General features: G+C 36.0%; 1 protein-coding gene across 1 annotated transcript; it reads right to left on the bottom strand.

The window, feature by feature from the left end:
- Positions 1 to 2,743: 2,743 nt before the first annotated feature.
- On the bottom strand, positions 2,744 to 4,089 carry LOC120177484 (protein LURP-one-related 10-like). The gene is made up of 3 exons (XM_039183617.1): positions 3,720 to 4,089; positions 3,407 to 3,634; positions 2,744 to 3,088 (listed from the first exon to the last, which is right to left on the bottom strand). The coding sequence occupies exons 1-3, from the start codon at positions 3,993 to 3,995 to the stop codon at positions 2,939 to 2,941; spliced, it is 654 nt and encodes a 217-aa protein (XP_039039548.1). The 5' UTR covers positions 3,996 to 4,089; the 3' UTR covers positions 2,744 to 2,938.
- Positions 4,090 to 14,516: the final 10,427 nt, after the last annotated feature.

Raw genomic sequence — 14,516 nt, forward strand, 5'->3', positions numbered from 1 at the left:
AGATCCATTATTTTCATCTTCTACCACAACTTCTTCAAAATCAGCTTCAGTCCCTCTAACACCTTCATTACTAGACTTGTCTTTCTTATTATCCCTTTCAACATTACCCATTTCAGCATTATCCATTTCTACACCAACACTTTCAACATTGTCCCTTTCAACACTACCCATTTCAGCATTGTCCATTTCTACACTACCCATTTCAGCATTATCCATTTCTACACCAACACTTTCAGCACTATCCATTTCTACACCACCACTTTCAGCATTTTCCCCTTCAACACTACCTATTTCAGCATTGTCCCTTTCTACAATCCCCATTTCAGCAGTATCAATTTCTACACCACCACTTTCAACATTATCTACTTCTATACCACCACTTTCATAACAACCACTTTCATTTATACCTTTAACTTGTGCATAGATGTGAATATATCTATTTTTAGGTAAACTCTGTACCATTTTCATTACATCAGAATCAGATCCTAAAAGCATGATGGAAGACTTAGTTAATTTTTCATTTGGCAGTAACCAGAATAATTGTAAAGGAGTAGGGACTAATATTTGCTCCTTCATTTCACAAATGTCAAGCAAAGAGATTGTGTCACAATCACACAAGTTAAAATAAGCAATCTTGTTACCAGTGAACTTCATTCTAGGTGAATGTACAAAGGATCCACCGTAATGACACACAACAGAAAATTTTTTTCATCTTCACGACCTGTAACAAGATTTTTGAATTGATATTCAGCATAGTAGGACCCATAACACACATAAACACTTTATCATATGGTCTAATATTATTACAATATTCAACATGCAAACATGCAACAGTACAATATTTAGAATATTTATAGTTACAAGCATATCACACATATACACATAAACAGTCATAAAGTCAGCATAATTTATCAAATCCTTGTGGTTCACAAGAACACAATATTAACCATTATTTTTCAAACATGTAGGGACCACAACATTACAACATTCAGAACATATTATTAAACTGCATGGTCTACAACAATATAAAACATTCAACATACAAACATGTCAAAACCACAAAGTCAGTATATCCCACATATTTCAGAAATTTCAACATTCAATATATCCCACATGTCAAAACCTTTACAACATAAAGCATATAACAAAAAAATAGCATGAAAAGTGGATACATGATTTCAAGTTGATATAAAGTGATCATATCAAGAAAATAGCATATAACATGAAGTACATATACTTTATGTTGGACAGAAATCATATAACATATAACATAAAGCATTGCTAGTAGAGTTGTAAAGTTGTATAACATATCATATAAACAGAAAATATTGCAAGTCTAGTTGTAAAGTTGTCAATAGAAAATCAAAATTACTTCAACATAAACCACATACATTTTCTGTCAAAAGAAAATAGAAAACATTGCAAATAAAGTTGTCAACAGAAAATCAACATTATTTCAACATAAACCACATACATTTTCTGTCAACACAAAATCAGTACAGTTGTCAAAAATCAAAAATCAAGAATCAAGAGTAATATAAAACAAAATAATCGACATTATTTTAAAAAAACCCATCTAATTTTCTAGCAAAATTCTAGGTTAATCTATTTTCTCTCAAACTGAAAATGCAGCTTACCGTAAAGCATGGCGTTGTCCCCTTTTTTCCGTAGCCTCCATGTCAGAACTATCTTCGCTTTGAACCCTAAAAATTTCCTCAAACCCAATCACTTCGAACCCCTCTTATATCCAAGTGTTGCTCGTTATTTTTCTCTTAATCGCTTTCTATGTTTCCTCTCTTTGTTTCCTCACATTTCCGATTTATGGTTTTCTCAAACACCCTCTGAAACTGCTTCATTCGTGAAGGAGGAAGTGAAGAATGAAATCAAAATAGAATCGGATGGATCCCCTTTAATTTTCCCCGCTCATTTTATGTTTAATTATTTTTTGACTAAATTTTTGGTAAAACACTGGTCAACGGGAGAAGTGAGGTTCTCCACTGTGGTAATCAAACCATCCAGGTAAGCATCTAACGTTCCACGTGTGTTTTCCGTGACGGTTCCTAACGGCTGTTAACGGTCAGTGACCATTTTGTGACAAACGATAACGTTAGTAACCAATTTGTAACTTTTAAAACATTAGTGGTGAAAACAAAAACTTACCCAAACATCAGTGACCATTGACGTAGTTTACCCTACATAAAATGGATTTTTCGAAGAAGATGCTTAATCTCTCAACAACGTTACATAGTAATAAAAATGAGGATAAATTATTTAAATTGTTCATTCAATTTCTAGGGTGTTATTAGCTTAATCATCCAAACAAAAATCCTTCAAAAGTGAACTATTTGTTATCAATTTAGCCACCGCTATTAAAAAACCGTCAAAACTACTAATGATATATTAAATTATCACGTCATCTCTTAAATGATGATGCATTTCTCCGCTTCATTCGTCAAATCAAAATATAATTAACATTAGAAAATAAGAGTAAAATCAAAATAAACCAAAATTTAAAGGTCCAAATAGATATTTATCCCTATATTTCTTAAAGAAAAATTAGCGGCAGTGGCGCTCAGCCCCCATGGCTCCGCCGCTGACCTTTACCAATCATTTTATATGAGATCACTCGTAAAACTTTTTTTACTTAAAAAAATCCATCACATTTTGAGGACAAATACAGCATTGAGCAGTCAATTAGACATGGTTTTAACTGAAGATCACACAAACTAAGATTATAACAGGGTTGCATCTTAAAATGTTACAGCACTGTAAGCTGACAAGTAAGACAGGTAAATACATAACAACACATTATAGTTGAATCAAGCAGAAGGTTGCCGCCTGCCTTTATTCTAACTGATCACATAACACAGCTAATTTACCTGTAGTTTTAACAGAGATAATATATATATGCAGAACATTTGGTTGCGATGAGTGATGATCACTCGACAATGTCGTCGTCGTCTTTGTTAATCCCATCAAGGATGGCAATGAGAGCCACCACGAACGCATAATCCACATTGGGATACACCGTCACCATGAACTTGTCCTTCCCAAGCAACACGCTTTGAACACTGTGCTTCTTGTGCATCTGCAGTGCTCATATGTATTATATATTCCCCCACACAAACATGTACATATGTCGATCTCATTAAGCCTATACATATACGTATGTAGGGACGTATGTGATTAGATCCGAAGATGAGGGTCCTAAATTTAACATCCATTGATATTCGATCTTTCCGTTGCGTGTATGCTCGTTTTTATGCTTATATACTCTACATATGCAGATCTCATCCCGTTCTGCAATGCTTTTTAAAAGTGTTTTTAGAGCTAGACTTGATTTTGAGACTAGAAACAGGACGTATTATTAGATTTCACCGAAGAGGGTCTTAAATGTAGTAATTACCTGAGCCAATATGGTGTTAGACTCGCCGGAATAAACGGTGCAGGATCTTTCAAGCCAGCTCCCTTCCACTCTGAAATCAGAAACATCCTCTTTTGGGTTGCTCGCCAAGAACACATGCAGCTTGGTCTTGAATTGGATCATGGAAGATCGCTTCACAGTGAATATCAGATCTTTATCTTCCGTGCTTTCTCCCCTGAATACTTGCCACCTATCATGAACAGTCATGATCTGTAAAAAAAGAATCCATTCAGATCTTTTTTATTCCCGATCATTACAAATTTTACACACAGGACTGTAACGAGGAAAAGAAAACCTTGGGTCGAAGAGTGCAAATGGGGTTTCCGGCGGCATCGGTGAGGATTCGACGGTCGTGGATGCTGAGGAATTTTCCTTTGATTTTGAACATGATGTTGCCATTCATGTCGGTGACGGCAAAGTTGCCCTCGGTTATGGCCAGAACCTTGCGGACGACGGCCAGATCTACCGGCTGAGGGTAGCAGTATTGAGGACCGATGACCGAGACGGGATGAGCCATCGGAAAGTAAGCACTGGGTGCCGCCGGAGGAGGAGGTCCTTGTACGTGTTCCATGTGGATGCTCTGCACTGATCAACTCTTCACTTGATTTTTCTTTCTTTTGTGTATATCTTCAATTGATGTTGACCAAGTCAACTCACTAGAAAAACCTTTCCCCTCTCCACTCTTAAAGATTCCAATTTATAAGATCATTTCTTTTTCACGCGTTTCTAAATTATGTTAATGCTAAATTAATTTTTAAACTTTTTAATAATTCAACATTATTCTTAATTTATGATTTTTATATATTAGTCTTTAGAATTTTAGACATTCTAATTTTATCCCTAGACACTCATTTGAAATTGATTCTTAAATTTTTTAATCTTTCAATTTTATCCCTAAATTAATTCAAATATATAATTAGTTTCAACCATAGCTTGGCTTAACATTTTATTAGCAATGGATATGATTAGCATATACGAACAATCATGGAGAAGGTTGTCAAAGAACAACAATCTGCTGCTCCCATTTCTGGTTCATTCTCTAATCTCTATATTTCTTTTTGGATTTTAGAAGTTTTGGGGTTGGTGCTTTTCGAAGGTGGTGAAATGTTTAAAAAAATTGAAAATTAGGAAGTTTTATTTTAAAGAAATTAGGTATAAAATCATTGTTCAATGACCAATTTCCTTTTTTTACATGTCCCTCCAAGATTCCAAGTCTCATTGTTGGAGTTAAGTATTGAGGTAAACTCTACTCCATATTGGTTAAACAAAAATTTAATTATAGTGGCGGTAATCAAAATGATAAAATTTTTGTTTATTTTATTTTTAAATTATCAACATATATTTTTAACTCGACTTAGGCCGCTCTCCCCTTTCCCTAACCGCTCTCTCCTTCCTCCAACTTTTTTGCTTTGAATTTGTGTCGTTTTTTATGGATTAGATCAATTTTTTCTTCTATGATTTTATTTAGCCAGTGACGACATCGGTTTTAATGCTGGTTATCGACCATCGATTCTTTTTACTCTTTGTTTTTTTTAATAAGAATAATTATGCCTTTAATGCACATTTATCTTTGTATTTGTGGCACGTTTATCTCTGTCTTATGGCACGTTTTTTATTTTTTTCTTGTCGTTTGACCAATCTTTTATTTATGTTTTCTTAAGGTTGGATTTGACGACGTCACGAATGATCAAGGATGATACTTATTTGAAATCTTGTTGATCTTCCATGGTTTGAATCTTTGAATTGAATTTGGATGCACGATTTTGCATTCGTGAATAGTTTATCCTTATGCTTGGCTCTGATTTACGATTCTCAATGGTTTTTCAATAGTTTAATTCTATTTTGTGGTTTGTTTCCAATGTAATTAGATTTATTTGTATCTATTTTTGTTTAAATATTTTGGTTGGGGTTTTAACATTTTCCATGTATGGTCATTATATGATCTAAAGTAGCTAGTTTCAATGTTATAGGAAAAGTCAAAATAATGTATTTAATTTACGATGATAGTTATAAAATCTTATTGCAATTTCGAATATTTTCACAATAATACTTACATCTTCTATTAAAAAATCTCAACTTAAATTTTTAAAAATTATCATTTAGAATCGATTTGATTTTAAATTTTTTTAAAAAGACTTTAATCATATTAACTTAGATTTTAGAAAATTATTAACTTTTTTGAGTCAATTATGTTTTAAACTTTTAATCACTTTTTTAATAGAAAGGAAAATAGACTAGCTAAAATAACTCCATCGGATGAACAATGAGAGCAGCAGCCTCCAGAGATAGGAGATGGATGATTGACACAAGGGGGTCGTTGTAGATGGTGAGATCATAGAGTTATTGAGAACCGAGCTTTGCCAAAGAGTCAACAATTTTGTTGGTTGCACAAGGTATCCAAGTGATTTCAGTTGCCCATCTATGGTGTCGAAGAGAGTCAATGGTCTGAACCAGGAAGTGATTACTGGTGTAGGCGTCAGAAGAGTTGATGAGGGAGACAGCCAAAGAGCAATGCCATTGAACCTGCAAAAATTCAAAACCAAGGGACCAAGCAATGTTTAAACCATCGTGAATTACCCAAAGCTCAGCTTGTAATGGATCCGCGATGCTTATGGAATGAGAGAAACCGGAGGTCCAAGAGCCACTGTCATTTCTGAAAATTCAACCGATCGAGCTTTTGCCATTGGAAGTGTTGATAGAGTCATCGGGGTTAAGAGCTATCCAACGCTGGGGAGGGTTTGACCAATGAGCAGGTTTAGTCCGTTTGTGACTGTCGTTGTGGGGCGTGAGAGAGCAATGCTGGTGATAGTGATTTGCCCAAACAACACTTCTTTGGATAATTGAAGTGGTGGAGTTAGGGGAGCCATTGAAGACATAATCATTTCTGCTCTTCTAAATACTCCAGAGAAGAGAGGCAAAGAAAAGATTCCAAGGGGTGTTCGGATCATTCCGGGAAGCATAACTAGCATGAGAACAAAGATTGGTGGAAAGCCAATTTTGAAGACCGAAGGTCCAAAGTGAGGTTGAGATGAGGGAAGATGTATTTGACGCTAAACAATCGCTGCATGGGGGCAATCTCTCAACACTTGAATGGTGGTTTCCTGAGTAGAGCCACGAAACTTGCATGTGGGGTCACTAGATAAGGAACGTTTGAAACGCTCCATGTTAGTCATGATTTTTTATTGAGAGGCTAACCAATTAAAGAACCGGATCTGTAAAGGGATATGGAGATTCCAGAAATATCTCCATATAGGATTAGTTTCATTCCAGAGGTGGGAGACAAGGATCTTGTACGCTGAGCTAACTTCAAACTTATGATTGGTACCCGATCTCTAGTGGCAGGTATCATCAATATCGAAAGTAGAATGGCATCTAACAGAGAGGATATGGGGGATAGCATCTTGAGTAAAAATAGAGTTGAAAATGTCAATGTTCCATTTCCTAGACTCATCAGTGAGATCAAATATGCGAATAAACACATCCATGCAGTCGTTATGAAAGACGTGATCACGTAAGGGACCGAAAGAGTAAACCCAACTGTCGTTCCAAATATCAATCTGATTGCCATTACCCAGGCTCCAAGCAACATTCGGAAGAAGCTCGGGCCAAACCTTGGTGAGAGAGCACCAAAAGAAGAATGATCTATTTCGATGAATGTCTAGCGAAATTCTATCAAACACTTAATGCTTTTGGCGTATGAACCGAACCCACAGCATGTCCGATTTAGTGATGAAGGTAAACCCGACCTTCATGATGAACACTTTGTTATGGTCGAAAACACGGTGAAAATCAAAGCCCTCACAAGCTAGGGGTTAACAAAGAGAATCCCAATTAACAAGAGAAACCTTAGAAGCATTAGAGGATGAGCTCCAAATGAAATTCCAAAGGAGTCTTTCAATTTTATTGCAAATGTTTTTGGGGAGGAGAGACGTTTGCATGAAATAGATATGGATGACAAAGAGGACGGACTTGGCGATAGTAATGTGACTGGTAAGGGAAAGAGATATAACGACCCAACCATTCAACCGAGCTTTCATCTTTTCAAAGATAAAGTCATAGTCCGAGAACCACATTCTTTTATGAGTAACTGGGACACCAAAATACTTGCCAAGAGAATCAACAATCCGGAAGCCCAGTCTAGATAATTGGGGACTTTAACTCAGAGTCTGTGGGGGGTAAAAAATAAATTTGAGTTTTTCGTTTGCTGACATAATGCCTAGAAGTAGTAACCAAACTTAGTTAGGATAGCGTCAAGAGTATTTTCTTGGTCCATATTAGCCTTGGCATAAAGGATAAGATTATGTACAAAGAAAAGATGGAAAACGGAGTGCCATTCCGAAAAAAGTGAAACGGTTGCCAGATGCGAGAAGAAACTGTCGAGTATATGCTGTGACCGCGACGTTCCATAGCAAGAACGAAGAGGTAAAAAGAGAGATGGTCTGCTTGCCTAATGCCTTTTTTAAGGAGGAAAGCAATGGTATGCTTGTTGAAAATTGGTCGCACCGAAAGTTGAAAAATAAAAAACAATTTTACCGTAATTGTTGAAAAAGTGGATAGTAAAATTACATATTTAGTCCCTGTATTTTAGAGTATTTATAAGATTAGTCCTTAAGCTTCAAATATAAATATCTTAACCCATTTAGCTTCAAAATCATCCCAAATCATTCTAGCTTTCTCCAAATACTAAAGAATTTAGAGAGTTTTCTTGAGAGTTGTTTTCTCATTTTATCAAGAGAGATTTGTTATTGTTTTTTCATTGTTAGATCGAGCGAAATTGTAATTCCTATTTTCTCATAGTGAAATTCTTCTATCGTTGTCTGTGGTTTTTATCCTATATTATTTAAGAGTTTTCCACGTAAAATTTGTGTCTTCTTTATCTTTATTTTTATTTTCTCAAATTATCAGTTGTGATTTTGCTCTATCCGATAGCTGTATTTCGCAACAATTGGTATCAAGAGCCAGATTATAGTGTGTAATATATACTTATTGTCTTTGTGGTTGCCACCAAAAGGTGGATCCTCCAACATTAGAAAGTAAGAAGGTATTACCCATTCTTTGAAGGTTCCAGAGAACTATTTACGATAGTGAAATAGTGGGAGCTATCCGTAATAAAAGTTATGGCAACGAAAGTTGATATTGAAAAGTTCAATAGGAGAAATTTCTCACTGTGGAAATTGAAGATGAAGGACATTCTGAGGAAAGACGGTTGTCTAGAAGCTATCAGTGAAAGGTCGATAGATTTCACAGATGACAACAAATGGATCGAAATGGACGGGAATGTTATGGCAAACTTTCATCTAGTATTAGCCGATGAAGTATTGTCAAGCATCGAGGAGAAGAAGATAACTAAGGAGATATGAAATTATCTCACCAAACTGTAAGAGGCCACATCGTTGCACAATAAAATTTTCCTTAAGAGGAAATTGTACACTCTTCGGATGCCAGAATCTACTTTAATGAAGGAGCACTTAAACACCATGAACACTTTACAATATATGCCTTTACCTATGAATCTTCAACTAAAACTGTCATTAAAAAAGTTAACTTATGAAACTCTAATGTTACGTGTTGCAAATAAATTGAATTTAGAGCTCCTAAGTGGATTTAGGCTATCTTATCAGAGAAATGGTAAAGTTTATTTGTTAACCGACAATGAAGATGTTGAACGATTCATTGCTTACATTAGTGTTTCAAGTGATGATGTTACATTGTATGTTGTTGAACCTAGAAGTAGTGAAGTTGAGTCAGTAGCGGGTAGTAATCAACTAAGTTTTTCAACCCCAGTTTATGGTGCTCAAAATTTAATGATTCCACCACAATTTCATCACCAAGCAAATATTGTTTCACCACATTTCCAATACCAAACACAATCTCAAAACACACAACCTTTCCCTAATCCAAATCCCAATCAACTTTCAGCACCAAATTCCGGTTTTCGTATTGACAAGTTAGACGATGATGAGCCAACAAAAAAATTGTGTGTACTAGTCAGTATTCGAAATTTGATCTTGATCAATACTCGGATTTTGATGATTTTTCAGAAGAAGAAACAAACCTTGCGTGTAATGATTTTGATATTGGTCAATACCCGAATTTTGATGATGAAACAGCCGTTGCCGAGGAAGATGTTGTTGATGATAATGAGGAGGAAGTTACGACTGTAAATGAACATGTTGAACATCCATTCTGTAATTCATATAACACTGAAGAAGAAAAAGAAGAAGAAGAAATCCCCAAAGAAAAGTCCCCGAAGAAAATGCCACGGGAGTATAACTGGAATATGCCAGAATTACTTCAGATACCGGAAGAAGAGTTGGTAAAGATAGCAGTTGATTGTCACACAAAAATTATTCGTATCAAGAAAGATGATTGTTTTGATACAAAGGAAGACTTGAAGATAGCTTTGTATACGAAATGTGTGGAAGATGGCTATCAACTAAAAGTTAACAAATCAAGCAAAGATCGTTTCGAAACAAGGTGTATGATTGACAAAAACTGTATGTGGCGTATGATTGCAAAGAGGATAAAAGATTGTGAAATGTTTCAAGTTAGGACTTTTATTGATAAACATACATGTTCAAGAACCCAAGTTTTTCCTCACTATAGACAGGCAAACAAAAAGGTGTTGGGTGGTTTTCTGGCTGAGTTAATGTTTTTGAATGGTAGGGTATATCGGGGACATGAAATTATGACTGACATGAATGCTCGGTTCAAGATTAGTATCTCATATTCTCAAGCTTGGAGAGCCAAATGTTATGCCTTGGAATTGTTGAGGGGGTCGCCAAAAGCATCGTTTGCCCAACTGTCGGCTTATTGTCACAATTTAAAGCTGAAAAATCCTGGGTCGGTAACTCATATTAAAACAGATAGAGATGGACGCTTTGAGTTGCTGTTTATCGCCATTGGTGCTGCGGTTAGTAAATCAATATAATTTTGTTGACTCATTTTTGTTAGTTACATGCATTTCACATTTAAATGATTATATTTCTTGTGTATATGATTTTGTAGATTCGTTCGTTTATTAATTGCATGCGCCCAATTATTATAGTTGACGGAGCACATTTAAAAGATCGATACCTTGGAGTAAACTTATTAGCAGTAGCCATGGATGCTAACAATGGGATACTGCCAATAGCTTACGGGGTTGGAAAATCTAAAACCTCTTATTCATGGATATGGTTTATGGGACATCTTAGGGATTGCATAGGTCCTATTAGCAATCTGACAATCATATCCGATAGGGCAAACTCAATTGACAACGCTGTTAGAAGGTGTTTCCCAGATGCTTTTCATGGACATTGTGGTGTTCATTTGTATAGAAATCTAAAATCAAGGTCTGCTAGTATAAAAAATCACAAATGGACATACTGGAAGGCTGTAAAAGCTTATCGGGAAGTGAATTTTAATAAGCATATAAACTGTTTAAGACATGTTTTGCCTCAGTGTGCTCAAACACTAGAAGATATCGGGTTTGAAAGATGGTCAAAAGTACATCAACTTAGAGCAAGATATGGTTTCATGACGTCTAATAGTGCAGAATCAATCAACGCTCTAAGTCGTCATTCCTGAAAATTACCCATTACTATGTTAATGGAGTTTTTTCGAGCCTCTATTCAACAGTGGTACTACAAGAAAAGAAACCATGCAGGTATTATTTCTTTAAATTCGTAACTTGTCATATATTTTACTAAGTATTATTTATTTAAATTTACAGGAACATTGGAACATCGTGTTACACCATGGACAGAAAAAAAGATAACGACACGTGTTGTGAAGTCAACGTCATGGAGAGTTGAACCATGTTCAAACACTTTGTTTGAAGTACTGGATAATAACTTAAATGGGCTTGTCGATCTAAATGCAAAGATGTGTAGTTGTATGAAATGGTAAACATCTGGTTATCCGTGTGGCCATGTTATAAAAATTTCTCTTCATCTAAACCAAGATGATTCAAGCGTATACGCTATGGATTGCTACACTACATAAGTATATCGACATACTTATGGCGAGATTGTCTACCCTATTCCACATCCTTCTGAGTGGGACATACCAGATGACTTACAAACAGTTTTTCCACCAGCCATGGACAGAAGGCTACCTGGCCGACCAAAAAGTCACGATCGTATACCATCTAAGGGTGAAGAGAAGAAGAGATCGACATGTAGTCGGTGCAAGAAAAGTGGTCATACAAGGTTGACATGTGGATCACCAGTGCCATCACAATCATCTTTTCCTCTACCAAAATATGGATCCTCATCAAAATTCAAAGCTCATATGGTGTCAAGCAAAAGGCAATCAAAATCGCAATCATATTTAAAATCCCAATCACAACCAGCTTCACCTTTTGGGACTGTTAACTTAGGTGATTTTTAAATGCAAACGTTGTATTATGTGGATTTTATGTGTGAACTTTTAACATTTTCAGTTAGGTATGTATTAGTAACTTGAGTTTGAAAATTGCTATGATTTGTTCAGTTGTTATCACTTATTAGGCATTCATTTGACTATCGCAACACGGAAATGACGTTCGCAATCATCTTAATGTCTATCGCAACGCAGAAATGACTATCGCAATGCGAAATGAAAATCGCAACGAGAGAATCGCAATGCGAAATGAAAATCGCAACGAGGGAATCACAAAGCGAAATGAAAATCGCAATGCGAATTTAATTTCGCGTTGCGATTTTAGTTTCGCGTTGCGATTTTCATTTCGCGTTGCGATTCTCTCGTTGCGATTTTCATTTCGTATTGCGATAATCATTTTTTTCCTTCAACATAATGCAGATTGAAATCAACAAAATCAACCATTACATTTCAATCAATTAAACAAGCACAAATAAGAATTATGTTCACATCAATTAAACAAATCAACTTTTACAAATTATCTTTTACAAATCAATTAAACAATAAAAAAATAAGCAATAATTCTTATTTCCTCATCTACTATTGAATCAACTTTTGCAGCCATACATCATTTTCACGCAGCTCACTTCTGAGATTAACCTGCAGAATCCAAACATTTGCTCAAACAACACTTTCTACACATCTAAAACCTACAAACAGCAAATTATTGAATTCTAGGTACTTAACCAAACATTTTCAAACCAAAAGCCTATAAACTTACCAATTGTTTATGGACATTTTTATAACGCGGATGCAGGTAGGCAGCATCTCGTATATATCGATCTAGCCATATAATGCCGAAACCACAAGCCTACTGCAGCTCTATCTCTATCGTTGGGAGGTAGATACTTTATACTTCCTGTGATCAAACGCTCCAACACCAAGCATACGAGAGGACCACAATCCCCTCTGGGTCCTTTCGTTTGTTGTGGTGCGGTCTCGTCTCTGTTAACTGTAATATTGAGCTTCTTTGGCTTCTTGTTTCCAGAACGAGTCCAATAATTTATCGCATCCAAGAATTTAGCCAAATGAGAGCTCCATCCCTTAATAATATCTCTTAAATCAGCCAATGATATGTAATTTATCATGTTGTAATATACTATTGCCTTAAGGGATGAGAGCTGAAGCTCGACGAGAAGCCAATGTTTACGTTCCAAAACAGGGATAAACACCTGCAATCATAAGTAATAATTCATTCATTTGCGCACTTATTTATGAATACCTTTAAACTCAATCTAAAATAAATACTAACCTTATCGACCTCCCACCTTGCAGGATAAAGTTTAGCTTGTCCATTGCCCAATGCAAATGATTCATCTCGTTGATTCTTCAAGTGAACGGCGTTAAAAGACGTCGACATAATTGTATATCATGTATTTCTTTTATTTTCCTTAAGTTTCCTAATTATTAGAAGACGTGACACCCACGCATCGATATGCTGTTTTACAAAAAAAGACATATATTAGTAACTTACATAAATTTAAAAAAAAATAGTCAAATTGAAATATAAGAAAAATATAAGACTTACCCCTCCATCGAAATAGCCATTGTCTTCGACCCCTAATAATACGCCCCACCAAGACCGATCAAGCAATAAATAGATATCATCGTTGAGCTTGCATATATCAGTGAAACACCCCTGGCTCCGCTCATGTAAATAAAAATCAACTGCGGTCTTAGCCCAAAGGGTGTTATCCAGAATTGTGTCCGGTAGTTGTCTCCTCTCTACTTCAGATACCGGTATGGTACTGGCCGGTAACTCATACGAGAGCCAACTCTCATCCATCATGTCCGGCACGTCAGAGGGTTTCTCAAGAATCTTATATATGACGCCATGTGAATTGGGCTCTTGAATGGTGGGAGGGACCTCTTCAACGATGACAATGGCCTCTTGAACGGTGGGAGGGGACTCTCAAGGAATGATAGGGGCCTCTTCAACGATAGGAGTGGACTTTTGAGGGATGACAGGCGAGTCGGGCTTCTTCTTGCAGTGTCTTCGCACTATTGGGGTGTACGGAGACTTAATAGTACGTGCACGCCGTCTGATGCGTGAACTCTGTCGTGCAAGAAAAACTAGACGTAAAGCATCCACCTTATCGGGCTGCTAAATAATTAAATACAAAAATCAGTAAATAAACAGACATGATATTTAAACAGTGAAAACAAAGACAAATATGTTTCAAACTTGCATTGAATTCACCCAAGTCATTATTCTATCATAGTTCACAAAATACATCAGATAACAAAGGCAAATATGTTTCAAACTTGCAACACTGTCAACTTAGTATTTGTCTTTGTCTATTGGTTGAAGTAATGCAATTCATTCAAGTTTCAATTTGTAGAAGAAGAATAGTTTCTGGAACTTAAAATCGCAACGTGAAAAATGACTATCGCAACGCGAAATGAAAATCGCAACGAGAGAATGAAAATCACAACGCGAAACGAAAATCGCAACGAGAGAATCGCAATGCGAAATTAAAATCGCAACGCGATTATAGTTTCGCGTTGTGATTTTTGGTTTCGCGTTGCGATTTTGTCGTTGCGATTTTCATTTCGCGTTGCGATTCTCTCGTTGCGATTTTTGTTTCGCGTTGCGATTTTCATTCTCTTGTTGCGATTTTCATTTAAACCAAAAGACAAAACAGTGTTGCTAAAATATAGTTTCAAGAATAAACTATTTCTTCTTCTT

This window comes from Hibiscus syriacus, unplaced genomic scaffold (assembly GCF_006381635.1).
Source record: "Hibiscus syriacus cultivar Baekdansim isolate YM2019G1 unplaced genomic scaffold, ASM638163v2 tig00112289_pilon, whole genome shotgun sequence".
In the NCBI taxonomy this organism is placed as follows: Eukaryota; Viridiplantae; Streptophyta; class Magnoliopsida; order Malvales; family Malvaceae; genus Hibiscus; species Hibiscus syriacus.

What these genes read in the sequence shown, in the direction of transcription:
- LOC120177484 (XM_039183617.1), bottom strand. Translation starts at nt 3,995, where the DNA reads ATGGAACACGTACAAGGACCTCCTCCTCCGGCGGCACCCAGTGCTTAC. An exon ending in TTTGCACTCTTCGACCCAAG is followed by an intron (nt 3,635 to 3,719) that starts GTTTTCTTTTCC and finishes CTTTTTTTACAG; the next exon opens with ATCATGACTGTTCATGATAG. An exon ending in CTAACACCATATTGGCTCAG is followed by an intron (nt 3,089 to 3,406) that starts GTAATTACTACA and finishes TGAGCACTGCAG; the next exon opens with ATGCACAAGAAGCACAGTGT.